The sequence below is a fragment of the Phyllostomus discolor genome, chromosome 7 (assembly GCF_004126475.2).
Source record: "Phyllostomus discolor isolate MPI-MPIP mPhyDis1 chromosome 7, mPhyDis1.pri.v3, whole genome shotgun sequence".
Lineage (NCBI taxonomy): Eukaryota > Metazoa > Chordata > Mammalia > Chiroptera > Phyllostomidae > Phyllostomus > Phyllostomus discolor.
The window spans coordinates 6,168,048-6,195,484 of record NC_040909.2 but is presented as its reverse complement, the minus strand read 5'-3'; the positions used below and the strand labels follow the sequence as shown (position 1 = coordinate 6,195,484).

The 27,437-nt window shown below is 65.6% G+C and overlaps 1 protein-coding gene across 6 annotated transcripts; it reads left to right on the top strand.

Moving 5' to 3' along the window:
- Nucleotides 1-587: 587 nt before the first annotated feature.
- NBEAL2 (neurobeachin like 2) lies at nt 588-27,424 on the top strand. Of its 6 annotated transcripts, none has more exons than XM_036030418.1 (54): nt 588-847; nt 6,524-6,612; nt 6,694-6,822; nt 6,929-7,010; nt 7,102-7,226; nt 7,417-7,499; nt 9,006-9,091; nt 9,190-9,472; nt 9,635-9,741; nt 10,200-10,280; nt 11,678-11,761; nt 12,146-12,244; nt 12,727-13,328; nt 13,406-13,538; nt 13,625-13,744; nt 13,933-14,254; nt 14,458-14,540; nt 14,654-14,746; nt 15,152-15,326; nt 15,439-15,572; nt 15,929-16,088; nt 16,302-16,404; nt 16,578-16,731; nt 16,828-16,986; nt 17,181-17,340; nt 17,513-17,598; nt 17,771-18,292; nt 18,823-18,998; nt 19,092-19,251; nt 19,479-19,616; nt 19,705-20,058; nt 20,147-20,296; nt 20,394-20,551; nt 20,662-20,786; nt 20,872-21,007; nt 21,457-21,617; nt 21,717-22,033; nt 22,139-22,234; nt 22,593-22,717; nt 22,802-22,942; nt 23,132-23,262; nt 23,341-23,450; nt 23,541-23,658; nt 23,757-23,854; nt 23,929-24,045; nt 24,823-24,903; nt 24,984-25,081; nt 25,202-25,374; nt 25,485-25,579; nt 25,832-25,948; nt 26,046-26,204; nt 26,281-26,429; nt 26,747-26,882; nt 26,978-27,424. In XM_036030418.1, exons 1-54 carry the CDS (start codon nt 797-799, stop codon nt 27,077-27,079), a joined length of 8,226 nt encoding a protein of 2,741 aa, XP_035886311.1. In that variant the 5' UTR covers nt 588-796; the 3' UTR covers nt 27,080-27,424. The 6 variants fall into 6 exon arrangements, with proteins under 6 accessions (XP_035886311.1, XP_035886312.1, XP_028373952.1 ...); XM_036030419.1 differs by having other exon boundaries at nt 18,820-18,998; nt 20,397-20,551; XM_028518151.2 differs by having other exon boundaries at nt 589-847; nt 18,820-18,998.
- Nucleotides 27,425-27,437: the final 13 nt, after the last annotated feature.

Below are 27,437 nucleotides of genomic sequence, written 5' to 3'. Positions count from 1 at the left end.
TTCTTTAGAGCAACTAAGCTTCCTGGAGGGGAGCACCGCCGACGATTGGCTAAATTTCCCAGGGATCTGCCCGATAGATGGGGGGCACTGCTCCTCCCAGAGGCTATTTCAGGCTTGTCCTGCTGTTCTCTGATCCCCATCCTGCTCCACAAACAGTAGATGCAAAAAGTGCCACTTCGGTCTTCTCACAAAGCGCTAAGAACAGCACCTGCCACGTGGTAAGCTCTACAAGTGGTCGTCATGGTTAGTGTTATCATCACTTGTTGAAGGGCCCTGGACACTGTCCATGGCTTGCCGCTCCTTCCCCTCACCCCGCGAGCCTTTCCCTTGCACGAAGGGTGGCAATTCTAGCCGGGCGGGCTGAATCTCAGGCGTATCTGGACCCAGGGCAAGTCTGGAATCTCTGACCCCGATCATCTTCAGGGCTCAGATTGGCCCTTTCCAAGGCACTGGTAGGGGCGGATTGCGGAGGGCGGGGCTATGGGGCGCCCTCCAGGGCCTCAGGCACCTCCTTCCGCCCAGCTCCCCGCCCTTTGCATGGTCCCAGGAGGGGCGGGGCGGCGGTGGCGGCAGCTAAGTGCAGGAAGCCGGGCGGCGGTCGGAGGGAGGAGGGGCGTGCAGATCTGGGTGGCTCAATGCGGCGGGGGCCAGTACTACTTACCCCAGTAGTACCCTCGCCGCTCCGCCCCGGAGTGACGCCCTCCGCCCATGGGCCTGGCCGAGGGCAACCGGCGGGCGGCGCGGAGGAGGCGGCGGCGGCAGGTGGCGCGCAGCAGGGCCGGAGCCGGGCCGGGCCATGGCCGCCTCGGAGCGGCTCTACGAGTTGTGGCTGCTGTACTACACTCAGGTGAGGCTGCCCCGCCCCGCTCCCGCCGTGTCCCCAGCTCCGCGCGTCCCGCGCCTGCTGCACCTGCACCCCGCGCCGCCGGGGCCGCGTAGATTCGCGCGCGCTGGGCGTGCTCGGGCTCCGCACACACGCGTGCGCCCCGGGCCCTCGGGTGCCACTGGCACTTACACCTGGGGAACTATCCTTGCGGGCGCGCACTTCATAAGAACCTCTTGGATGGGGACCGCTCGGCGTCAGTCTTGCCGGAGAAGGAGTTGGACCGAGACCGCCCGGCACTTTCCCTTTTTACAAATTGGGAAACTGAGGCCGGGAAGCGAAATGAAAGATTGGCGCGGGGTCGGCCGGAGCCGAGAGCCTTAGTTTGCATTTAGTCTTGCCCCTCCTGTGGGTGTGGCCCCGTTGGGTGATCAGGGCCCTAGAGTTTGAGTGAGCTAGGGGTGTGCAGCCGAGGCGTCCCTACTGCAGTCGACTGGAGTCAACTCTGACACCACCCCTTCCCCAGGGAGCCGGCAGTGACGAGCTCCTGCCTGACCCCGAGCAGCCCCAGGTCCAGGTCCAAGAAAAGATTTGCCTTAGATGCAGAGGGTGTCGGGAGCGGGGCGAGCTAGGAAGAATGTCGGAAAGGGATGGAGGGACGCCCTTTCATCCTGAGCTCCGGGTCGTGTCTCAGGCTGCCTCAGGTGGCCTCCGAGGGTGAAGACAGTGACTGACCTAGGCGTCTGTCAGAGCTGAGAACCTGGTGTCTCCCGAACTCTGTGTCTCATGCACATGGGCCCCCACTTTTCTTCTGCATCTGCCACAGGGAGGAATCCCTGGGCAATGTCCCCTCCCCTTCACCCAGCACCAGCCTCCCTCCCTGCACCTGCTTGGCATCGTGCTCCTGGCTCAGGTGTGCCCTGGGCACAATGGACTATTGTGTGCCCCCGATCTTGTCACGGGGGGAAGTTCATGCTCACATCAGCTGGCCCTCTGTGGAGAGGCTGCCCAGCTGTCTCCCAGGACTACAGGCCATGCCTGGGGCCCCGGGGACCTGGAATCCAGGCCATAAGGGCCACGGCTTCTTGAGTCCACTCAGGTGGCCAGAGGTCCGGGCCCCTGGCAGGAGGTACTGTGTGGAGCAGAGTCCTTCTGTGGTGTGACCCGGGGCAAGCTCTTTCCTTCTCTGAGCTTCACTGTCTGCAAGCTTGGCACAGCCCTGACCTCAGGGGTGGCCTGTGTGGCCGCTGCAGAGCGGTAGCCAGTGTGGCTGGTCCGGGCTGGAGAAGGCTCCTGGGTCCCCTCGCCCCAGACTCGGTCTTCATCTCCAAGGGCTGGTCTTTGTAAAGGAGTGAAAGGCCCAGGAGGAAACCTGCCCCTGTGGCCGTGGGCAGGTTCACCTGTGACCAGGTGATGAGTCTGAGGGATGTTAATGACGGGTCATCAGGCTGGGTGGCATGCGGCTGAGGGAGGGTGCGTCCCGCTACCCCTTCCAGATGATCTCTGCAAATGGTCAGCCCCCCTATTCCTTCAGGAGGTGTTTAGCACTTCCCTGCGCTGACTCTCCTCGTCCCCCCAGCTCCTCTCCTCAGGGGGCAGGCATGGGGCACAGGCTGGCTGGTTGCAGTCTTGGGTGCCTGGACGGGCAGGGGGTATAGCCCGGGGCCTGGCAAACAAATCCAGGATGTGAGCGTGAACTGGGAGCCAGGCGGGGCCAGGCCGCCTGGGGAGAGGAAGCTCAGCACAGCCTTCCTGCCCACTCGGTGCTGCTCCTGCTCCCGGAACGCTGTCCCCACCCCTGCGCGCCGGCTCCCAGGGAGCGGTGGCTGTGCTGCTTGGGGCCCTGCTAGGGACCGAGTGTGCGTGTGTACTTAGGGGGAGGGGGGAGCTAAGGTAAAGGGTTGCACTGATAAAGGGTGTTAAGAGACCCCTGAGCTGGCCAGCCGCTCAGCCGGAAGGCTCCCCCAGCACCTGTGCCCCTCCCTTCGGAAGCCAGAGCTGACATCAGCTGGCAAACCTGTTTCCCCAGTTGTGGGTCCTGGCCCGCCCTAGGGAGTAACCCCCTCTCTGCCCTTCCTTTCCCCTCACAGATCCCAGACTTAGGCCCCCCCACCCCCAGCCCCACCCCTGTGGGCCCCGGTGGGGGAAGGGACTGTGGGTGTCTCCTGAAGGAGGGGAGAGTGACATGTCATTGGATCTGAGTTCCTCAGGGTCCTCATGGGGAAACCAAGGCAGGGTCATACCAAGGTCATTAGACAAGTTTGGGGCAGAGCCCAGCAGAGGCCCTGCCCAGCCTCTGCCCTGCACCCCTTTACCCAGGAAAGGTCTAGACCTGTGGGCAGGAAGCCTCGGGTGGGTCCCCCCGGGCTGTTCTCTCCACTCGGAGCCTCCCCGCCCCTTCCCCAGACCAAGCCGGGCCTCGGCTCAGGGTGTGCCCCTTTTAACCCTTATTGTGTGGCTACTATGGGGGTGCAGCTCCCCGCACCTCACACTGAGTAGGGCCCCCCGGGCTCAGCTGAACGGCTGGACAGAGGAGAGACCCACAGCAGGGACCCATGGAGGAAGCCACGCCACAGGGGACGGGAGCAGCGGGAGCAAGAACATGACAGCGGAGTGAGGGGGGGCCTGGGGACAGGTGGAGTCACATCCGGGGGTCGCCACCCACCAGGGCCTCTCCAGGGAGGGCATGGGAAAGGGGTGAGAGGGTAAAGGGGCTGGGGACGGCACCCCACAGGCTGGTATAGGGCAGCATGTAAAGATTATGCAAAGTAACATTCAAATGAGTGGCCCCCTTTCTGCTGGGGCAGCGGTGTCCCTCAAACGCCCGCGGTGACAAGGAGCTAAGGGCACCGGGCCCAGGAGCACTCCAGATCGCAAAGGTCAGGACAGGACGGACATTCGGGCTCCAGGTGGGGAGTCCAGGCTGAACTGTCCAGTTTGGCCATTGAGGACTCAGGGCTCCAGGGAGGCCGGGTCAGAGCTGGAGTTGACCTTGCTCTGCCCACCCCTCCCTGGTTCCTCACCCCTGACAGCTGACCTCATGGAAACCCAGTCAGGCCCTCTGCTCCCTCGGGGACCTTAGCTGGGTCATATGCCTTCCTGTGCCCCAGTTCGCCTTCTTATAATGGGAAAAAGGACGGTGGAGTGGCTCGGGCCCCTCCATACCCCACTGGGGCAGCCGGGGTTTCCTCCTCCCTGCCCTCATTACCCAGGCAACTGCAGGGGGTGGGACTGGAGAGTTAGGGAGAGAAGGAGAGCTCAGGGTGGGGGGAGTTCAATCCCTGGGGTTGTTATGGCAACTCGGGAGCTGATGTGGAATTGTAGGGTCCCCATGGTAACAAGGTCTCTTACTCTGGGGACCCTCGAAGGAAATTACTTGTTTCCACAGTGATAGGACATGGGTATTATGGAGACCAGAAGGTCTACGCCTCCCAAGACCCCCTCCCCCAGTAAGGGGCAGAAACTGGCCCCGCCACCTGGGCACTTGGACCACTGTCCTCAGGTGTCCTTGCCCTGGCAAAGTCTCCTTCGTCTTCCTGCCTCAGCCCTCGGTCTGAAGTCCTCCGAGTCTGACTTCCACTCCTGGTACAGTCGGAAGTCGCCTTCCACGTCTCATTGCCATCCACCCCCCCCCGCCCCCACGCTGCGGAGTGGGGAGGCCCCCAGGCATGAGACAGGTCATCCTGATCAGACCCCACCCTGTCCCGGATCTCCCTGCCTCTTCCTGGAGTGGAGGTGCGCACTCACACCTGGGCAGCTCCGGTCTCCTCTCCCTCCCCACTCCCAGCTCTCTGCTGGGGCCCCCCGTGAGACTCCCATTCCATGTGCCTGGGACAGCGCGCTGGGGATTGCCCCCCCCCATCTCTCCCTCACGGAGATCGGGGGGGAGACGCTGAGTGTTGCCCTGGAATGCCAGAGGCTTGGGAAGGCGGAGGAGCCCCTGGGTTTGGGGGTGAGCCCCCACTGGCCCGACCACGTGCTGGTGGGTGTAGTGGGAGGGTCTTGACCAGTCAAGCAAGCCGATGGGTTTTAAAGAGGCCCCTGCGGTGCAAAGAGAACATTCGTGTTCAGTGACACGCTAGCGAGTGCGAGAACCCAGTCCGGGCTCCAGAACCTGCACCCCCAACCACGTGTGTCAGGCGACCCCAGCCTCCGGAGCACCGGACGGGGGTGGGTCTGGGGAAAGGCGCTGCTTCTGGTGGGGGGGGGGCGGTTAGGCAGAGGAAACCTGGAGAGCAGAAAGCACGTGCAGACCTCTGGGTGGGGCAGCGAGTGACAACCTCAGGCTGGGGCACCTGTGAGCATGGGCACCCAAGCTGGCAAGGCGGAGGGCCCCGCCCGTGCGGGCTTCGGTTGCAGGCAGGGGGACTGTGGACTCGCCCTAAAGCTCGTGGCAGGGTGGGAGGCTGGCTGATGGGACAGCGGTGGTGACTGAGGAGTTTCGGAGATGCGCTCCACGCCGGGTACCATTGAAGCATGGTACTGTGTACTGTCCCCTGGTAACCTCCCCCAGTGAGGAGGCTGGGGGGCGGGGATGAAGGGTTTGAGGCGAGGTGTGAGCCCTGAGGTAAGGCACCGGGCGAGCCAGGGCTGATGTCAGGCTTGGGGTAGAGCAAGCAGGTCTAGGAGCCCCACGGCATCGGGCAGTTCGGTGGTCCCTTTCCCCCGGCAGACAGCCCCAGCCACCCACCCGCGCCACAGCGGCCTGCCCCCAGCCCAGGTCAGGGAGCCCCCAGTGCGTTCCTGCATCCCGTGCTGGCCACAGTCGCGGCAGGGGTGAGAACCTGGGCCGGGACAGGCCTGCCCTCACCCCGGGCCCCATCTCCCGCCTGTAAAACTAGCCTCGGGTCCTCGAGCCCGCCGCAGAGCAGTGCAAACCTGCCTCTGTGCACCCTAGGCGCCACCCCTGGTGCTGGGTCAGGCCCCTCACACAGCTTCTCTTGCTGGGCCCTGGGTGCCCCGGGCCCCCCCACATCCCTGCGGTCTGCCGGGAGGAAGCGGCCCTCCTCCCCCACCGTGACTCTGCGCTTCCTGCCCCGGCTGGGGCGGGAGGGGACGTTTCCCGTTCACACCCAATTTTCCCTGGCGGCACCCAGACTCGGGCTCAGCCTCTGCCCCTTTTGCCCATGGAACCAGCTCTGGGGCCTGGGGTCCAGGTAACCAGCCAGGGTGGGCGGAGTTTCCTGGGGTGTGGTAGGACATCCTTCCTGTGCGCGGGGGATGTGCCTGTGCGTGGGTCTGCCTGGCCGTCGGTGCATCTGCGCCCTGGGGTCTACAGTCTAGGAGGCTGTCCTGCCCCGGTGGCTGCTGAGCTGGGAGGAGGGGGCAGGCGAGAGAGCCCAGCCCAAGGCTTTGGGTCGGGGCTGGCTGGTGGGTGGAAGACCCTCAGACCTGACACCAGCGTGTATGCACTTAATCCCCTCCCTCCCCTGCCTATGTCAGGCCTGCCCGGGGGGGCCCCCAAGATTAGGGAGGTGGGAACCAGAGACTGGAAAGCAGATGGGGGGCCCTGGAGAGTGGTCAGTACATACAACAACCTTCTGATGCTGACCTTCCGACTTCCTGTCCTCCCTGGGCCCCACCTGTACCTGTCACTCCCTTCTCCACCCCCGACTGCTCTGCCTCCGTTCCCTGTCCACCCCGTATCCCCCTCCACCCATTCTCCCCTCCCGCCCCCACCCCTGTCCCCCTAACCTGCAGAAGGACCTGGGTTACCTGCAGCAGTGGCTGAAGGCCTTTGTCGGCACCTTCGAGAAGAGCATCTCCATCTCATCTCTGGAGCCACGCAGGTGAGGCTGGCGCTAGCTGTGAGGGGGGAGGGAAGGCCGAGGAGGGTCCCCCGCGCCCAGTGACCTCTTTCCCCCCCACAGGCCAGAGGAGGCGGGTGCAGAGGTGCCACTGCTGCCGCTGGACCCGCTGCAGGTGCTGGCCGAGCAGCTGGACGAGGGGGACCTGGAGCAAACCCTGCTGCTGCTCAAGCTCTTCATCGTCCTCTGCAGGTGGGTGGCTGTTGTCCTCTCCAACCAAGGTGGGGGGAGCACGGACCTGTGGGCCAGAGGCGGCAGCGGCATATTCCTGTGACCTCTCCCATCCTTCGCTCCCCAGGAACCTGGACAATGTGGAGGCAGGCTGGGGCCGGGTGCTGGTGCCCCGCGTGCTGGCCTTACTGAGCCGGTTGGTGGCCAAGGTGAGGCGGGCTGTACCTGGGGAGGCGGCAAGTGGTAGTCAGTGCCCGGCTAACCTCCCCTTCCACTTCTCCCCACGCCCCCCTCCGACAGCTGAAAGGATCCCCGCCGCTGCAGGAGGGCCAGGGCCCCAAGCTGGAGGAGGTAGCCCTGCATGCCCTCCTCCTCAGCGAGGGCCTCTTCGACCCCTACCAGACCTGGCGGCGCCAGCACAGCGGGTGAGAGCCGGCCTCCCTCTGGCAGAGGACCCTGAGGGGGCTGGGGAGAGGACGGCGGAGGGGGGTGGCCGCTCTGGCGAAGGTGTGGAGGTGGGAGGGGCTGTGTGCAGGCTGGTGAGGGGAGGATGAGTGGGGAAGGGCAAAGCGCCTGGCTTCACCCGGCCCCTGGCCTCCCCATCGCCACCCCCAGGGAAGTCATCAGTGCCAAGGAGAAGAGCAAGTACAAGTTCCCTCCCGCTGCTTTGCCCGCTGAATTCAGAGGCTTCTTTCCAGGTCAGGCCCCGCCCCTTCCCCACTAGGGCCCCGCCCCCAAGCCAGAACCCCTTCCTGCTGTTTCCCATCCCTTACACAGGGTCGGCTTAGTGGGCTTAGTGGTGGCTGCACCCGGGTGGGAGAGAACTCTGCCAGTGTGGGGGGGGGGGGGGGGTTCAGGGGCAGAGGAGAGAAAGGGCGTTACAATGAGTCATACCTGGGCTGTAGCGAAGGCCTGCATCAGGTGGGGACATCAGTTTCCTTCCCCCCTTCCCTCCAGTCTCCTGGGTCTCCCCCAAGCACCTGTACCCCACTCTGATCTGGACCATCTTAAAACGCCCAGTGCAACCCCTTTGTGCCTGTGGCCCCCACCCCTCCTCACTGGTGTCGCCTCCACTTCCTACTCCCTCGTTCCTGGAGGAGCTGCCGCCCAGGGTGTCTCTGGCCCCTGTTCTCCCTGGGCACCCTCTTCTCCTGGGTCCCCTCTCCTGCCAGTGGAAGGACACTGGCCAGGACCTCAGGTGGGCTCAGGGCTGGATGCTGCCTTGAGCGGGGCAGCTGGGCGGGGGAGGGCGGTGGCTGATTGGGGCAGAAAGTGCTTCGTGGTCTCTGGATGTCTCACGGAGCTGCTGGCCTGGGTCTGGGACACGGGCGGCAACAGCTCTAGGAGGGACAGCCTCCCGGGAAGCTCCCAGCCTCCCCTGTCCCACTAGCTGAGCGCTGTTCTCAGGACAAACTGGAGTTTGTTCCCACCACTGTCAATGGCAGTTGGCCTGACACCCTCCGGATCAAACCCTGCCCCTCCCCCCAGCCTTCCTTTCCAGCCCCACTTGCTCCCTGCACCCCGGCGGTGGTCCCGTCCTGTCATCCCTAGAATGCACGAGGTGACCCACCACCAAGCCTTGGCCACTGGGTCCCCCCCTTCACAGGCCAGCTGTGCTCCCAGGCCTCACCTCTAAAGCCCTGTCCCCCGTTAGGCCTCCCAGCCCATCGCCCCTGAATCAGGCCAGCCCTGCCCTTGCCCCCCACCCACACCACCCATGTGACCTAGGACTGGTCCTTTCTGCTCTCTGGGTTTCAGTCTGTGGCCTGGCATCCTCTCCACCCTACATATGACTCTGTGAAAGCCCCTAGAACTCCCCAGAAGGGGCACAGGTGGGGGTGGGGGGGGCAAATGTATGCTAGACACAAGCAGGGTCCCCAGAGCTCCAACCGTCGCAAGGCAGGGAGGCCGGGAGATTTGCATCTGAGAAACTAGAACCCGGGTTTCCGTGGGGAGCAGAGTGGGGGTGGGATGTGCTCACCCCTGGGTCTCCACTGCAGGGCTTGGGGTCTAGGGAGCTAGCCAGGGTCTCAGGGCAAGGCCATGTTCCTTTTAAGCTCCCCAAAGAAGTGCTGTGCCCCCCTCAGGCCTCCCCACCCCCACCCCCACCCCAAGGCTCCCACCTCTCGTGTAGACCCCTGGCGGATCCACAGCCCTGCAAGTTTGGTGACGTTGTCCTGTCCCGCCCACCCCACCCTACCCAGAGAGCCTGCAGGATGCAGATCGCCTGCCTCCCACGCTGCTGCTGCGTCTCATCCACCTCTTTGGCGCCATCCTTGCCGGAGGGACGGTAGGCTGGGCGGAGCCTGTGGGCCGGGGGGGCAGCCGTCTCAGGGTCTCTGCTGGGCGCGCCCCTTGCCCACTGGCCATCCCTGTCCCCCGCTGCAGGAGAATGGGCAGGTGGCCGTGAGCGCCGGCTCCGTGCAGGGCCTGCTGGATGTGGTGCAGGGCTGCGGCCGTGGGCCGGCCCCAGACTCCCGCCAAGTGTCGCTGGCGCTGGAGGCGCTGGTGGGTGCGGCACACGTCCTGCACACCAGCCGCACGCCCCACCGAGCGCCAGAGCTCCGCATGCTGCTGGAGGGCTACTTCCGAGTCCTTAATGCCGACTGGCCGGCGGGGCCCAACCCAGGCCCTGAAGAGGCCCTTGTCTCCCTCCGAGTCAGCATGCTCGGTGGGTGTGGACTCCCAGATTCTTGGGGAGGTGGCCCTGCGAGGGGAAGGCCCAAGGGACGATGGGAAGGCTGGACTGGGCAGTACAGGGAGAAAGGTTAAGGCGGACTGCAGGTACTGCTGGGAGGGCATTGGGCAGGGCTGACCCTCAACCGCTCCACAGATGCCATCCCCATGATGCTGGCCTGCGAGGACAGGCCGGTGCTCCAGGCCACCTTCCTCAGCAACAATTGCTTTGAACATCTCATCCGCCTCATCCAGAACAGCAAGGTGGGCGGGGCTCGGGCTGCACCAGGCTGGGGGGCGTAGCTGGCGGGGGGCGTGGCTGGCGGGGTGGTGGCAGTGTGGCAGGCGGGCCTGGGGCTGAGGACGGCTCTGAGTCCCCCAGGGAGGGGCTGCTGTGGAAGAACGAGAGCTGCCCTGGCCCCTTGTCTCCCCTTCCCGGCCCCGGCTCCAGGTGCGGGGGCAGCAGGACGGTTTAGCGGTCTGTGTGCAGTGTCTTCCGCTGCCCACCTAACCGCCGGCTCTGCGCCTCCGAGCAGGGCACGGCTAGCTCGGCTTTCTCCCCTCAGGGCCCGGAGGGGCTCTCAGCCTGGGGCTCGGGGCACACCCTCCCCTCTGGGGCAAGTCCAGGCAGCCGCCCCAGGCCCTGCTCTAACCCTGTCCCTCCCTCATCTTCCTCCTCTCTCTCCTCCGCCTCCACCCTGTGCCCTCCCCCTCCCCCACAGCTGTACCTGCAGGCCCGGGCGCCCCCTGAGGGGGACAGTGACCTGGCTACCCGGTTACTGACCGAGCCCGATGTCCAGAAGGTACCACCTTGGGGCGGACTGGCTCAGAAACTGACCTCCCTGGGCATGCACCCCCCACCAGGCTCCCTCCGTGAGCCTCCCCTGCACTACGCAGGGGATGTGCGGACAGGTGCAAGGCCCGGTGTGGCCTGGCCATGGGGCTGGGTGTCCCGTGCTGCCGGAGGGAACCTGGCAGGAGCCATCTGTGTCCTGCCCAGTGTCGCTGCTGGGAGCTGGGTTCTGGCTGTGCCAAGCTGGAGGGAACCTTCGAAACTCAGCCGCCTGCACCCGTTTCATTGGAGGGAAACAGCCCAGATAGCTATGCAGGGATTGGACTGCGGTCGCTCCCGCAGATGGAGGGCCCCCTGCATGGGGCCACTTCTCCCCACGGGCCCTCGCACCTGCCCTGCACAGGTCCCTGGGCCGCCCCACCCTCTCATCCCCCGCTCCTGAGGTGCTCCCTGCCTCACCTTCTACGGGGGCTAGGAAGCCTCGGGGTGCTGGGCTCAGCGGGGGGCATCCTCTGATGCCTCGATGCCTGGGCCGCCACCCCCAGAGCCCCGCCCTGGCCTTGTCCTCAGGAGGCGGCCCAGTGTGTCTGCTGCACTTGGCCGTTTTCTGAGAGCCTGCGTGTCTGTCCATCTACGAGGCAGGCGAGGCCCCCGGGTTTTATAAATGGGGAAACTGAGGCCTGGAGAGGGTCGAAAGGTGGCCCAAGGTCACTTGGGGAGCCAGGCAGAGCTGGGGGTCCAAAGCACAGCCTAGCAGCAGCAGCTGACAAGAACTCTCCCAGCCCTCCTGACCCCTCACACGCTCAGGGCAGGGCAAGGCCCGTGAGCTCCTGCCTCTGGCAGTGGGGTTCAGCCAGGGTGAGCCTCAGTGTCCTCCCCCTGGATCTAGTGGGCAAGGGGCAGGGTAGGACTCAAAGGTCTCGAAGGTTCTTCCAGTTGTAACATTCTGTGATTGATTATCCCTAAATTCCCCGACCCCCTGTCAATCATCACGGGTGATGGGGCACTTGCCGGCCGGCCTGCACGTGTGTGGGGGGGCGGGGCTTGGGTTGGGGTGGGGGCGCACAGAGGCCCAGAGCCCATCAGACAGGTGTGGCAAGAGGGGCCGCTGTTGACCTGCCCCAACGAGGCCCTTTGCAGCCCTGGCTCCTTCCTGGCCCCTCTGTCAGAGGGTCTTGCCAAGCTGCCCAGATGGAGGGCCCAAGGGTCAGGATGAGGGGCCGCAGCTCAGGCAAGGAGTGGAGGGCCTGGTGCCTGGGCAGGAGTGCCTTGCTCCCAGAGCCCTCACCTGCTCGGCCCCCCTGCCCCGAGACGCCTGCTCCCGGCCCTGCGCTCCTTGGCTGCAGGGTGCTGCCAGCTGCGACACCCCAGCCCCTGCCTCTGCTGACTGCCCCTCCCCACCCCAAGGTGCTGGACCAGGACACAGATGCCATCGCCGTCCACGTGGTCAGAGTGCTGACCTGCATCATGAGTGGCTCCCCCTCAGCCAAGGTGAGGCCGCCGCCGTCCGCCTGCCGTAGGGGGTCGGGTGGGGGTTACACTGAACACGTGGCCCCAGAACCAGCCTGGCTGGTGGCCAGTAGAGCAGGTGAGCTGGGGAGGTGCAGCTCGGGCCACTGGGCGGCGGGCAGGGTCCTCAGTCAGCCCTGGAGCTGGATGTCCCGGGTCAGGGCTGGCACCTGCTGGCTGACCGCCACCTGCAGCATCTGAGGTGACCCCCCGCCTCTGCATCCCTCCACGGCCCCCGCCCCTGCCAGCACAGACCAGGCGAGGGAGCCCTGAAAACTGCTACTTCCCCCCCCAGGGTCTCTGAAGGGCGTGAGTCTGCCCTGGGCCCCCATGACGTTCCCTCCCCGCCCACACGCCCCTGCACAGGAGGTGTTCAAGGAGCGCATTGGCTACCCGCACCTGCACGAGGTCCTGCAGAGCCACGGCCCCCCCACCCATCGGCTGTTGCAAGAGCTGCTCAACATGGTGAGGGCAGGGGCTGGCCTCAGGGCCCTGAGGGCAGCCGGGGCTGAGCCGGGGCCACCGGGGAGGGCCTGCACTGTACCGTGGGGACTGTGCCGACTCTGGACGGTGCACACTGTGACCTGTGGCTGACCACGTGTGTCAGTGTCACTGGGGCGAGGAAGCTGGGCTGTGTGGGTCTGGAAGCTGCTGCATGTCAGCGAGTCCCAGGATTATCCTGGGGACGGGAAGTTGAGGTTTAAGGCCAACCCAGACCGACAGCCAGGGTCTGGGGGTTAGTGGGGCGGAAGGGCTATCATTAGTACTGACCGTCGTCCACGCGCCTCTGACACTCTGAGCCTCGGACGCTCCCTGTGAGCAGCGTGGGGAGCACGTGCTGCTTTCCCACGCTTCAGGCCCGAAGCTGAGGGAAGACGCCCCGTTGTCGGCGGGTGGCCTGCTCCACGCCAGCTGCCCGGGGACTGCCACACTCTCTCCACCCACAGGCTGTGGAGGGCGACCACAGCACATGCCCACCACCACCCATCCGCAACGAGCAGCCGGTGCTGGTGCTGATGCGGTGGCTGCCGGCGCTGCCCACGGCCGAGCTGAGACTCTTCCTAGCACAGCGCCTCCGCTGGCTCTGCGACAGCTGCCCCGCCAGCCGCGCCACGTGCGTGCAGGCCGGTCTGGTGGGCTGCCTGCTGGAGACGCTCGGCGTGGGGGAAGCCCTGGGGGCCCGCTGCCAGGAGCAGCTGCTGGCGCTGCTGCAAGCATTGGGCCGAGTGTCACTAAGGCCCTTGGAGTTGCGTCGCCTGCTTCGGCCCCCACCGGGGCTGGACTCGGGGCCCGGCGGAGCTGAGGCGGGGCAGGCCCGACACGCGGGCGCCATCATTCGAGCATTATCGGGCATGGCCCGGCACCAGGGCCCTGCGCGAGCCCTCCACTACTTTGACCTCACGCCCAGCATGGCGGGCATTATGGTGCCCCCGGTGCAGCGATGGCCAGGAACCGGCTTCACCTTCCATGCCTGGCTCTGTCTGCATCCCACGGCTGCGGCCCCCGCCCAGGCCCCCACCCGGCCACTCCAGCGGAAGCAGCTGTACAGGTGGGTGAGTGCCAGGGGGCAGAGTGGCCAGGTGAGTAGGAGAACCGGCAGGCGTGACAGGCTTCTCCTGCCCCCAGCTTCTTCACCAGCAGCGGCTCGGGGTTCGAGGCCTTCTTCACGGCGGCTGGGGCCTTGGTGGTGGCCGTGTGCACGCGGAAGGAGTACTTCACCTTGAGCTTGCCTGATGTGACCTTCGCCGACTCTGCCTGGGTGAGCCTCCACCCTCACCGGGCCGAGGAGGGTGGAGGGAGCACCGAGCCTGAACCTACAGCCTGAGGCTGTGGCTTCCGTTCCAGCACTGCGTGACTGTCGTCCACGCGCCCGGGCGCCGGATTTTCAGCCAGAACCTGGCGCACGTCTACAAAGATGGCGTTCTGGTCAAGACCGCATCCCTCCGCTGCCCCTCCCTCAGCGAGGTGCGCCGGGAGGGGGAATGGGGGCAGCTCTGGGTGGCTGAGCGGACTTGGGCAGGGTGGGGTCCGGAGCCCCGGCGTCTTCTCCTCCCCAGGCCTCAGACTTCGCCTCTGGGGGCTGTGCAGCCGTGGGGGTCACTGTGAGGAACCCCAGGCCTCACCGTGACCTGACTGCTCTCCCAACCCCGCAGCCTTTCTCCTCCTGCTGCATTGGCTCCGCTGGGCACCGCACCACGACCACCACCACGGGGCCGCCCGCACCGCCAGTCCCCACTGCCATGGCGCATGCTCACCCCTCCCTCACCCGCTCCCAGTCAGTCCCGGCCACCACGGAGCTCGGCCGGGGGTCTGGGCTGACGGCCCCCCTGCAGGAGGGCAGCATCAGCTCCACCCTTGCAGGCACGCAGGACACGCGCTGGGGCAGCCCCACCTCCCTGGAGGGCCAGCTGGGGGCCGTGGCCATCTTCCATGAAGCCCTGCAGGCGGAGGACCTGAGGGTCCTGTGCACCCTGGGTATGCAGCGCCCACCCCACCCCCGCCTGGCCTCAGCCCCTCCTCCAGTGTCCCAGAGTCAGGTGGCTGGGAGTCCTAAAATGCCCAGGCTAGAAACTGGGGGTCTGGCACAAGAAGGCATCCCTGGGGGTCCTCTGATCAGGGCTCTGGATGGGGTTTGGCCGGACGCTCAGCCAGGTCTGAAGGCCCCTGTCAACCCCCAGGGCCCAATGAGACAGCCCCCTTCAAGCCTGAGAGTGAACTGCATGAACTTGACACCAAGCTGCTCCTCCATTACTCACCTCAGGTACTGCGGGGGGCAGCAGTGGGCTCAACACCGTTACCTCCCCCCGGCTCCCGCACTGTCTGCCGCCCCTTCATCCAGCTGACCCTTGTCCCCTGCTCACTCCATGCCCTCAGGCCTGTAAGAACAACATCTGCCTGGACCTGTCCCCTGGCCATGGGCTGGACGGCCGCCTGACGGGCCACACGGTGGAGGCCTGGGACGTAAAGGTGTGTGCATGCGTGTGGGTGGTGTGTGCGGGAGGCATGAGCATGGGTACACGTGTACAGGGCGGGCTGGGGAGGGACACTGTGACCTGGGAGGTCTTTTTATTTATTTATTTTATTGGTGTTAGAGAGGGAAAGGGAGGTGGGAGGGAGAGAAACATCAATTTGTTGTTCCACTTATCGATGCATTCCCTGGTGCCCTGGCCGGAGATCTCACCGGAAACCTTGTGTGTCGGGATGACACTCTGACCCACTGAGCTACCCGTCCGGGCCTAAGAAGTCTTAGGAGACCTGTGTTCAAGGGAGCAAAACTCCCCGGACCCGAGTTCCCAGACGGGAGGGCGTGCTGGGTGGTGCGGGTCAGGAAATGGCAGAAAGCTGCCATCTCACAGCCGCCCCCGACCCTAGGATGTGGTGAGCTGTGTGGGCGGCATGGGTGCCCTGCTGCCCCTGCTAGAGCACGTGGCCGCGCAGCCCCAAGCGGCCGAGGCAGGTCCAGCTGAAACACATGACCTTGTGGGGCCCGAACTGACCTCCGGCCACAACAGCCAGGGCCTGCTGCTCCCACTGGGCAAGTCCTCAGGTCAGTGTCCCTGGTGCTATGGTGGGGCGGAGGGTGTACTGGCATACCTGAGGTCTCTGTGGCCACTGGCGGGCCCCTGACTCACGTCTGTCCTCTTCCTGGTGGCCGGCAGAGGAGCGGATGGAGAGGAACGCAGTGGCCGCCTTCCTGCTGATGCTGCGGAACTTGCTGCAGGGCCACGCTGTGAACCAGGACAGCCTGGTGAAGTGCAAGGGGCCCGCCATCGTCGGGGCCCTCCTGCGCAAGGTGAGCCTGCCGGGCGGGGCGGGGGTCTGCCCTATCTGATGGCGGGGACAGCTGGTCTGGGGACCAAGATGCTGTTCGTCAGGGAGAGCCTCCTGGGAGAGGTGGCACTGGAGTGGGGCTTTGGAAGGCTGGGCAGGGTTCGGCTGAGCCCAGGCTGGGACAGGGCTCCGCACGGCAGGCTGGGGAGCTCGCACTTCGTAGAAGGACGGAGCCCCTGAGGGGTTCTGCGCAGGCAGGAGCCTGTGTCCGTCCGCCTGTGCCGGACGGGGCAGGGGCTCGGCAGCGGGTGGGCGGGGCAGGGGCTCGGCAGCGGGTGGGCGGGGCCTGACGTCTCACCCCGGCTCCTTCCGCTCCAGGTGCCCAGCTGGGCCATGGACATGAATGTGCTCATGTCTGCCCAGCTGCTGATGGAGCAGGTGGCAGCTGAGGGCGGTGGACCCCTCCTGTACCTGCTCTACCAGCACTTGCTGTTCAACTTTCACCTCTGGGCCCTCAGCGACTTTGCTGTACGCCTTGGTAGGTGCGGGGACTCGGGTGAAGGGACAGTGCCGGGAAGGGTGGTGGTAGAGGCTCTAAGAAGTTACAACCCCGCTCTGAGTGATCCGAGGGGACGTATTTGCTCTGGGGCGTCTGAGGGGAGCATGACCCTCCCTGGAGGCAGCTGGTAGGAGGATTGGAAAGGGCCCAGCTCACCCTGGTGGCCTGAGCCCTCTGCTGATGCCCACTCAGGCCACATCCAGTACATGTCCAGCATAGTCCGAGAGCACAGGCAGAAGCTGCGGAAGAAGTACGGGGTCCAATTCATCCTCGATGCCCTACGCACCCACTACAGGTGAGGCTGGTCAGCGGGCAGAAGGCCGAGGGGCTGCCCCAGCGGCCTCCGGCCTTGGGGACGGGGCAGTTAGGTCCGCCAGCTCACTGCCCACTCTCCCTGTTCTGTCCTGTCTGTGCCTCTGTGTTCCCCTGACCCTGGGTGGGTGTGCATGCTCGCGGGGACCCGTCCAGCCCGCAGCGGGAGCGCCCTCTAGCGGCCGACGACCTGCGCACGGTGCAGACTTCACTCCTGGGCCTGGCGCGGGAGTTCCTGGTACGAAGCCCTTCAGCTGATGACTTGCAGGTCGTGCTGAACTTTCTGGCAGCTTCAGGTGATGATGGCCAGGTAGGCTGGACCTTGGTGACGGGGAGGCTTGGTGGAGGGGAGGAGTGTGGACCGCGTGGGGAGGCCCAGCCTAGTGTGAGCCCTCGTCTCCCCAAGGTGTTGGGCGTCCTGGACCTGCTGCTGGCGTTGCTGCAGAGCTCGTCCACGCAGGACTTCCTGGCTGCCTTCCTGCTGGGGCCGGGGAGCCTGGAGGTGCTGCTGGCGCTGCTAGTGCAGCCACGGTCCCTGCCCCTGCTGTCCGACCGCGTCTGCCAGGTACACCAGCCCACCCAACCCTGGCATGCCCTTGGCTGTGGCCCGTGCTTGAGGTCCAGGGAGGCGCAGCAGGCCTTGGGCTGGCAGAGGAAGCCGCCTTTGCAAGCCTTTCTTGGAACCGCACACCCGCGTGGTGACTGCCCCCCTACGGTAACCTCTTCCCGGTGATGACACCGCCCACCATTCGTACACAGATCCTGCGGAGGCTGCGGCAGAATGAGCGCTTGTCTGAGCAGAGCCACCAGCGGCTCTGGCTGCGAGAGTGTGGCCTCCAGGGCCTTGTCGCCTGCCTGCCGGAGGCAGCGGTCTCCCTTCAGCTCTGCCAGAACCTCTACAAGCTGTTCCTGGGGACAGGTACGACCTGGTTGGGGCAAAAAGGCAGGCCAGGTAGAGGGGTGACGTGGATCCAGGAAGAGGGCAGGTGGAAATAGGGAAGGCGTTGGTACAGGGGCTGAGGCTGAGCCAGCAGGGGACTGCAGCCCCTGCTAGGGTCAGTCGCTCAGGCCCCCTCTGGCCATCCTCCCAGACTGCCCGAACCTCTCAGACCTGATGGCTGTGGTGCAGCTGTCCCTCCAGGCTGACCTCAGCGTCCGTCTGTACATCTGTCGCCAGGTGGGTATGGGAAGCAAAAGCTCTGATGGGGGCGGGGGAAGCTACCCTGAGGACTCACTTTGTCTGCCAGGGGTGAGGGGTTTCTGGAAGCGTCCCCCGTAGAGCCCCGGGGCCGGGGGCGGGGGGCGGATCTCTTGGACGCGCCCCTCACTTGCTGTGCCCCCGCCCCCAGCTCTTCCACCTCATCCACAAACAGCCCGACGTCGTGCGGCTGCTGGCCCGGCAGGCCGGCTGGCAGGATGTCCTGACGCGGCTATATGTGCTGGAGGCCGCCACAGCCGGCAGTCCCTTGCCCTTTCCCCCCGAGCAGCCCGCCTCCCCAGAGCCAGCCGTGCCCAAGCCGCACTCGGAGTCACCCGACCCCTCGGATGTCTTCCTGCCCTCAGAGGCCCCCTGCCCTGACCCTGATGCCCTTTACCAAGCTCTGTCCCCGTTCTGCGCATCCTTTGACCTGGGCCTGGAACGGTCCAGCATGGGCTCAGGCAGTACCACAGGTGGCGGCGGTGGCGGCGGCGGCAGTGGGACTCTTACTCCGGCCAGCCAGCCTGGCACACCTTCCCCGCTGGATGGACCCCGGCCCTTCCCCGCTGCCCGTGGCCGCCACAGCTCCAGCCTGTCCAACGTGCTGGAGGATGGCAGCCTCCCTGAGCCCACCGTCAGCGGGGACGACATCTCTAATACCAGCAACCCACAGGTGAGACGGGCCCGCTCTCTGCCACCGCGGGGCACGAAGGGAGGACACCCCTGGAACCCGGGGCAGGCTGTGCAGCCTTCCTCCAGGTGCGGTCCTATCTGACATCGCAGCCGCAGCTGCCGGTGGGGTCCCGGGACGGGGCAGAGACTTTCCCAGGCCTGCGGACGGCTCCGGGGGTCCTACCTGGTGCTTATGAGTTTGGCGATGGACTTCTGCTTATTCTGTGACGTTCTTCCAGAGGACTCCAGGACAGTTCTCGAGGCCTGTGAGGACTGGGGTGTAATTTTTAAACCGCCAGACCTTAGGAGTCTCTGAAACCCCAGGATTCCCCCTGGGATCCAGGCAGTGGCCAAGGCCACACCGCCGCTCACCCAGGCCTCAGAGCCAGGCCACCTGTGGGTGGAATGCTCTGTCTCCTGTTGTCCTTACTAGTGGTGGGCAAGGGGTGCTGAACAGGGGTCATGTGGGGTCAGCCTGATCCCCTGCGCCCCCAGCCCACCCCTCACACCTCCCGTCTGTGCCCACAGCAGACCCCCGAGGAGGAGCTGTGCAACCTGCTCACCAACGTGCTGTTCCTGGTGATGTGGCGGGGCGTGGAAGGCAGCGACGAGGCCTCGTGGCGGGAACGTGGCCAGGTCTTCTCAGTGCTCACCCAGCTGGGGGCCTCGGCCACCCTCGTGCGCCCGCCGGACTGCATCAAGCGCAGGTGAGGAGGCGTCTCGGGAGGGCGGGGGCGGGCGGAAGCCCGAGGGTGAGGCAGGCGGTCAGGGAGACACCTGAGTCCCTCACCCATCCCCAGCCTCCTGGAGATGATGCTGGAGTCAGCCTTGACGGACATCAAAGAGGCCCCTCCCGGGGCCCTGGCCAGCCTCATCCAGCAGGTGCTTTGGCTGCTGCGCCTGCTGCAGGACTTCCTGTGCGCGGAGGGCCACGGCAACCAGGAGCTGTGGAGCGAGAAGGTGCGCCAGCTCAGAGGGGTGTGAGCCGTGTGCCCCCTGAGCCCGCGGGTCTGGGGGGATGTGTACATGCATGCAATCCTGGGAGGGCTGGCACAGGTGACTGTGCTCGAGGACTTGCCCGTGTGCACAAACCCAACCTGGCTCCCCACCCAGACCTTACCTTGCTCCCTTCCCCTGGGACTCTGGCCTCACCTGGTGACGGCCACGGGGCTCATGTTGTGTGGCAGCTCTTCGAAGGTGTGTGCAGCCTGCTTGATCGCCTGGGAGCCTGGCCCCACCTGGCCGGCAGCCCCTCGGATCTCCGAGAGATGGCGCAGATTGGGCTGCACCTCGTGCTTGGCTACATCCTGCTGGAGGACCCGCAGGTGAGCCCAGGGTGGTCGTGGGGGAGGGGCAGGTGCAGCGTGCTCCGGGAGCGGCTGGGTGCCACCCACACTTTCCTTCTGCCCCCAGCTGCACGCCCAGGCCCACGTGAGGCTGCACTCGCTGCTGCAGACCGCGGTGCCCATGCGCCGGGAAGAGGCCTGCTACGTGCTCTCCAAACTGGAGGCCGTGCTGTCGCGGGCGCTTCACGCCTGCGATGTGGCCGCCGAGGACCAGGAGCCCCCAGCCAGGGCTGCTGCATTTACCGAGCGCTGCTCCTGGCTGGTGCCGCTGGTGCGCACGCTGCTGGACCGTGCCTACGAACCGCTGGGGCTGCAGTGGGGGCTGCCTTCCCTGCCGCCCACCAACGGCAGCCCCACCTTCTTTGAGGACTTCCAGGACTTTTGCGCCACCCCCGAATGGCGTCACTTCATCGACAAGCAGGTGCCCGGAGGTGGGGGCACGGGGAAGAGAAGCGTGGGCTGGGAGCCCGAGTCGAGCACTGGCACTCTTTCCCTGCCCAACCCTCCAGGTGCAGCCCACCATGTCCCAGTTCGAGATGGACACTTATGCCAAGAGCCACGATCTCATGTCGGGCTTCTGGAACTCCTGCTACGACACACTCATGAGCAGCGGGCAGCGGCGCCAGCAGGAGCGGGCACATAGTCATCGGGACTTCCAGGTGTGCTCCTGCGGTGGGGGACCCCTGACGGGCGGGGACCGGAAGAGGAAGCAGCCCCCTGGGATTCACCTATCGCTCTACTCTCCCCACCGCGCAGAAGCTGGTGCTGGAACCCGTGCAGCGGCGGGCGCGCCAGGAGGGGCTCCGCTATGCCTCGGTGCTGAAGCAGCAGGCAGCCCAGCACTCCTCGGTCCTGCTGCACTGGGGGGCGCTGTGGCGTCAGCTCTCCTGCCCGTGCGGAGCCTGGGCTCTGAGGTGGGTGGAGCTTGGGGCAGGGGCGGGGCTTGGGAGGGAGAGAGGGACCTGGAGAGCCACACTGCCTTTGGGGTGAGGCCTGGGAGGAATCACCTGGGACGAATCTACAGGGACCCGCCCACACCCCGGTGGAAGATGTCCAGCGCTGAGACGTACTCGCGCATGCGTCTGAAGCTGGTGCCCAACCATCGCTTCAATTCGCACCTGGAAGCCAGTGCCCTCCGCGACAACCTAGGTGAGAGGGTGTGCTGGGTTGGGTCCGCCCAACCTCAGATGCCGTTCTGCCTAGCTCTGGCTGAGCACCCTTGGCCCCATTGCAGGTGAGGCCCCCCTAACAGCCACCGAGGAGGCCTCGCTGCCTCTAGCAGTGACCAAAGAGGCCAAAGTCAGCACCCTCCCCGAGGAGCTGCAGGAAGACCAGCTGGGCGAGGATGAGCTGGCTTCGCTGGAGACTACGTGAGTGGGGCCGGGAGAGAGTGGACGGGGGCGGCTGGCCAGGGGTCGGCTCCGAGAGTGCGTGCGTGCGTGCATGCGTGCGTGCCGGGGAATCGACCCCTGAGTCCATTCCCTCGTCTGCTGTAGCGCTAAACACCCTGGAGGGCCTGTCCCAAAGCAGGTGGGGGATTGGAGAGAGCTAACATAACAGAATCGATAGTTGCTCTTTCGTCCTAGGCCTCCCAGAGCTAGGATGGGGCCGGTGGGAGCGGCAGGGGCTGAGCGAGGGAATTCTGGGAACATGAGCTCGTGTCCTGGCAAGAAACCCAGGGGCAGGACCTGGGGCCAGCCCGGACCCTGTGCAGCTCCTTCCTCCCCTCTGACCTGATGGCACTCGGAGAATGTGCTCCTCGGGCGCCTAGGGAAGGGGGGCCCAGGGTCTAGAGCCTGAAGCTGGTGCTGACCCCCAGGATGCAGGCAGCGGAACTGGATGAGCAGCATGAGAAGTTGGTGCTGTCCGCTGAATGCCAGCTGGTCACAATAGTGGCTGTGGTCCCCGGGCTGCTGGAGGTCACCACCCAGCACATATACTTCTACGACGGCAGCGCTGAGCACGTGGAGACCGAGGAGGGTGCGTTCTGATGCAGCGGGTCGGAGGGAGGGCAGGGGGCGGCTGTGGTCTGGCGGGGCTGGGTGGAGTGGTTCCCGCACCTGCTGTCCATCCCCGCAGGCATCGGCCACAACTTCCAGCGCCCACTGGCCCAGCTCCGAGAGGTCCACCTGCGGCGTTTCAACCTGCGCCGTTCGGCGCTGGAGCTCTTCTTCATCGACCAGGCCAACTACTTCCTCAACTTCCCGTGCAAGGCAGGCGGGGCTGCGGCCTCGTCTCCTTGCCAGTCCCCCAGGCCTCAGCCTCACCCCATCCCACCCCACACCCAGATACGGAACCAGGTATACAAGTGGCTGCTGCGCCTGCGACCCCCCGCCCAAGGCTACCTGAGCAGCCGCTCCCCCCAGGAGATGCTGCGAGCCTCCGGCCTCACCCAGGTGAGGGCCCTGGAGTGGGAGGGGCCGGTGAGGTCAGGGCCCTGCGGTTGCGGGGAGTGCTGGACAGCCCCAGCGGCTCACCTGCTGCCTGCCCCTGCCCCCCAGAAATGGGTACAGCGGGAGATCTCCAACTTCGAGTACCTGATGCAGCTCAACACCATCGCGGGGCGGACCTACAACGACCTGTCTCAGTACCCTGTGGTGAGGGCCCACTCCGTGCCTGACCCGCCCCTCTGGTCCGCCAGCCCCGGTTCAGCCCAGTGCGGGCACTGATCGGGGACCAGCCCTGAGCTCTGTCCGTGCTGCCTAAGACTTGGCCGCTGTTCCCTGCCACCCCGCGCCACACAGACACACCCAGCCCCACTCTCGTGCCCTCCTGGCCTCTGTGCTCCCTGAAGGGAACTCGGCTCCACACAGCCTGCCCTGCCCTCCTGTGGTCCCTCCTAGCGGGGGGTCCCCACCTGTGGGCTCTGCCCATCTTCCTGAGGGTGAGGGCGGGCAGAGTGGGCGGGTGGGCCCTCAGGATCCTCATGCAGCTCCTGCCCGGGTGGGCGGCCAGTTCCCCTGGGTCCTCCAGGACTACGTGTCCCCAACCCTGGACCTCAGCAACCCGGCTGTCTTCCGGGACCTGTCCAAGCCCATCGGTGTGGTGAACCCCAAGCATGCCCAGCTCGTGAGGGAGAAGTGAGCGTGTGGGCGAGGCTGGGCGAGGCGGTTGGGTTGGGCCGGGGGAGGACTGCCGCTGACCACCCCTCACCGCGACTCCAGGTATGAGAGCTTCGAGGACCCCGCGGGCACCATCGACAAGTTCCACTACGGCACCCACTACTCCAACGCAGCGGGAGTGATGCACTACCTCATCCGCGTGGAACCCTTCACCTCCCTGCACGTCCAGCTGCAGAGTGGCCGGTGCGGCCCTAGGGGTGGCGGGCAGATGGCGGCTGGCGGGGTGGGGGGAGGCCAGCAGATGAGGGGAAGAGGCAGGTCCTTCGGACGCCCTGGACCCTCTGCCTCTCTGCCGTTCTTTTCCCCGCCATGCCTTCTCCCTCCCGGGCCCCGTGCTCCCCGCCTCACTTCGGCCTGTGCCCCTCCCCCCAGCTTTGACTGCTCTGACCGGCAGTTCCACTCGGTGGCGGCCGCCTGGCAGGCCCGCCTGGACAGCCTGGCCGACGTGAAGGAGCTCATCCCCGAGTTCTTCTACTTCCCCGACTTCCTGGAGAACCAGAACGGTGAGAGCTGGTGTGGGGGTGGAGGCACGGGCCGGGGCAGCCAGGGAGCAGGTGGAGACGGCCGGTCCTCTGTTCCAGGCTTTGACCTGGGCTGCCTCCAGCTGACCAACGAGAAGGTGGGCGACGTGGTGCTGCCCCCGTGGGCCAGCTCTCCTGAGGACTTCATCCAGCAGCACCGGCAGGCTCTGGTGAGGACGTGAGCACGTAACAGACGGGCGACAGCCAGGGTTAGGGGTCAGCTGTCCGTGCCTGGACTGACCACCCCTCCCCGCCCCCAGGAGTCAGAGTACGTGTCTGCCCACCTGCACAAGTGGATTGACCTCATCTTCGGCTACAAGCAGCGGGGGCCGGCTGCGGAGGAGGCCCTCAATGTCTTCTATTACTGCACCTATGAGGGTGGGCAGTGCCCTGGGCACTGGTGGGGGCTGGGCACAGAGGAGGAGGGGTGAGTGCAGAGGGCACAGAGGTCCTGACCGCTCTGCCTGCCTGCGCAGGGGCTGTGGACCTGGACCACGTGGCCGATGAGCGGGAACGGAAGGCTCTGGAGGGCATCATCAGCAACTTTGGGCAGACCCCCTGCCAGCTGCTAAAGGTAAGGCAGGCCAGCTTGGAGAGTGGTGGTCAGGGAGGTCCACGCTGTGGTGCTAACTGGCCGCCTGCCCGCAGGAGCCACACCCGGCTCGGCTCTCGGCTGAGGAAGCAGCCCAGCGCCTGGCGCGTCTGGACACGAACTCGCCCAGCATCTTCCAGCACCTGGACCAGCTCAAGGCCTTCTTCGCCGAGGTGAGAGGAGACGGGGCCCCAGCCTCCTGTGAAAGGAGCTTCACCCCACTGTCCTCACCAACCTTTGGGGGCAGATGGCAAACCTACATCAAGGGCACTGACATTAAGACATCTTGGAGAAAGAAGTGGAAGGGAGAGGACCCTGGGAGTGTGGCGGGGGTACTCCTTCGCTGGAGCGGGGACACGGTGCCGACTCACTGGGCCGTCTCTGGAAGCCGTAGCGAGACGGCAGGGCAGGGCATCTGGCTCGGACACTCCCTCCCCTCCCTGGCCACGGCTCAGAATGCCCCCAGGCTCGGCTCTGCTGCCAGCATGCTGGGGGCACAGGGAGGAACGCGGTAGGCAGACCAAGGGTGAGACCAAGTGCGAGGTGAGGCTCGGGGAGGATCTTCCTGGTCTGTCCCAGCTTCTCATTCACTGTCTTTTTTTATTTACTGATTTGAGAGAGAATCATCGATTTGTTATTCCGCTTACTTATGAATTCAGTTCTCGTATGTGCCCTGACCGGGGATCAAACCCGGAACTTGGGCACATTGGGATGATGCTGTAGCCAGCTGAGCTACCGGCCAGGGCTCTCTCTCACTCTCTGGGATGCCCTCTTGAAGACCCACTGGTCTCGTGCATGTTTGTCAGACGGACCTCAGCCTCTGTGACAACACCTAGCCTGTGACCCCCGGGGGCTGAGGGCAAAAGGAGCGGTGGCCCAGGGAGCAGGCGGTGCAGTGGGGGCCCTGGCCGGCCTCTCAGACACAGCCAGCCCCGCACCCTTCCCCACAGGTCATCAGCGATGGCGTCCCCCTGGTGCTGGCCGTGGTTCCCCACCGACAGCTCCACTCCTTCATGGCCCCAGACCTGCTGGTAAGTGCACTGGGCAGGACCCCGCCCAGCTCCCTCTCTGGCTCTACCCTAAACCTGCCTCTGCCCCCTCTTGCTCACAGGTGACTGTGAGTGCCAGCGGGCTGCTGGGCACCCACAGCTGGTTGCCCTATGACCGGAACATAAGCAACTACTTCAGCTTCATCAAAGACTCCAACAAGTAAGACAGAGGGCTACGGGCAGGGTTGGGTGCCCCTCCACCCGGTCGGAAGGCCGGCCAGCCGCTGGGTCTAGCCAAGGTCACTGGGGGCCTCACCTGTCATCCCCCTCATTGGGTCAGGGTGCAGCGATTCCTGAGTGGCCCATGGGTACAGGACAGTGGCGTGAGTGGACAAGCCCTGGCAGTGACCCCCGATGGAAAGCTGCTGTTCAGCGGTGGCCACTGGGATGGCAGCCTTCGAGTGACCGCACTAAACCGGGGGAAGCTGTTGAACCAGATCAGCCGCCACCTTGGTATGAGCAGCCTGGAAGCTGGGGGGTGGGGCATGTCGGGGTGGGTTCTGAGGCTGGCCAGGGAAGGTGTGACTACTCTGTTCTGCCTGGACCTTCCCCTCCCCACGCAGACATAGTGACCTGCCTTGCACTGGACACCTGTGGCATCTACCTCATCTCAGGCTCCCGGGATACCACGTGCATGGTGTGGCGGCTTCTGCAGAAGGTGTGCTGGCTGGGCAGCTCCGTGGGGCCCCCACAGTCCAGACTTGCAGCCCCCCTGCCCCTCACTGGGCTTCCAGTGCCGCCCTTCTCTCTTCCCCTTCCATCTGCTGCTGTTGAGCAAGTCTGGGGCTCCACAGCCCTCCAGCTCTCCGGCTTTGCACAATGCCCACATTCTCCTGAGCCTCAGCCTCCTCGTTCGAGGGCCAGGATGATGGGATGCCCCCAGTCCTGACCCAGCCCTGGCTTCCCGCAGGACGGTGTCTCAGGGGGGCTGGCATCCAAGCCTATGCAGGTCCTGTATGGGCACGAGGCTGCAGTGAGCTGCGTGGCCATCAGCACTGAACTGGACATGGCCGTGTCTGGATCCGAGGTGTGTGTACGCCTGTGCTAGGGGAGGCCGAGTTTGCTGGGCACCGTCCCTGGGACCCAGAGTGCCCTGCCCAGCGCCCTAAGCTGCCTTCTTACAGGATGGAACTGTGATCATCCACACTGTACGCCGTGGCCAGTTTGTGGCTGCACTCCGGCCCCCGGGGGCCACGTTGCCTGGACCCGTGTCCCACCTGGCACTGGGGTCTGAGGGCCAGATCGTGGTTCAGAGCTCAGCGCGGGAACGCCTGGGGGCACAGGTATGGGAAAGGGGCACCCGGTCAAGACAGGGGTGGTTGGGAGTCTGTCCTTGCTGACACCTCCTGCTTCTTCCAGGCCACCTACTCCTTGCACCTGTACTCGGTGAATGGGAGGCTGCGGGCTTCACTGCCCCTGGTAGAGCAGCCCACAGCCCTGGCGGTGACAGAGGACTTCGTTCTGCTGGGCACAGCCCAGTGTGCCCTGCACATCCTCCACCTGAACAAGTGAGCCCCACTGTTCATGGGTCCGTGGTCCCTCAGGGTGGTGGTCACTGGCAGAGGATACTAGGAGGTCCCCCCGCCCACCCCGTGAGCCGCCACCCTCTTTGCACACCTGTGGGCACCTCCTGCAAGTCCTGCCACCTGACTCCTCATCCCCCAATGGGGAGGGAGATCTTGCCCTGGGCCTGTCTTAGCCCCACTCCTGTGGGAGGTCACTTCCTGTATCAGGGTGTCAACAGAGCCATCCTTCAAACGAGGGCAGCTGGATGCCAGGCTGCCTTGTAGTTGCAAGTTCGTGTATCCCCTCCCTCCCCCTCCAGGCTGCTCCCGGCAGCGCCTCCCCTGCCCATGAAGGTGCCCATCCGCAGCCTGGCTGTGACGAAGGAGCGCAGCCATGTGCTTGTCGGTCTGGAGGACGGCAAGCTTATCGTGGTGGGCGCGGGGCAGCCCTCCGAGGTGAGGCTTAAGGGCAAGGTGGGCTTCGACTGGGCCTCGAATGGGGCGCGGAGCGGTGGTCCTGGCTGACCCCACTCCGCTCTTCCTCGCACCAGGTGCGCAGCATCCAGTTCACACGGAAGCTGTGGCGGTCCTCCCGGCGCATCTCGCAGGTGTCCTCGGGAGAGACGGAGTACAAACCCGAAGAGGCGCGCTGACGCCCGGCCCCGCCCCCACGCAGGCTCCGCCCCCGGAGGCCTCGCCCCGGAGTCGGGGACTCCGTCGGCCGGCACCCGGGGGTGCGCGGAGCCCCACCCCCGGCAGCTCAGGGATCCGTGGGCGGTGTCACTCCCGGAAGTCCCGCCCCTCGCCGGCAGAGGGGCGGCCCGGAGTCCTGGCACCGGCCCTGGCGCCGTAAAGCACTTTTTTGCACAGTCTGGGGCGGGGAGCCCAGCCGCCTTCATCCCCAGTTCCGGCAGAGCCCGGGGACCGGGCTTGTGGCCTTAACCCCAAGGCGGCTCCCGCTCTCCCATTCTCGGCAATAAACTGGGCCTGGTTTTGTAGCTGCTCCGCCTC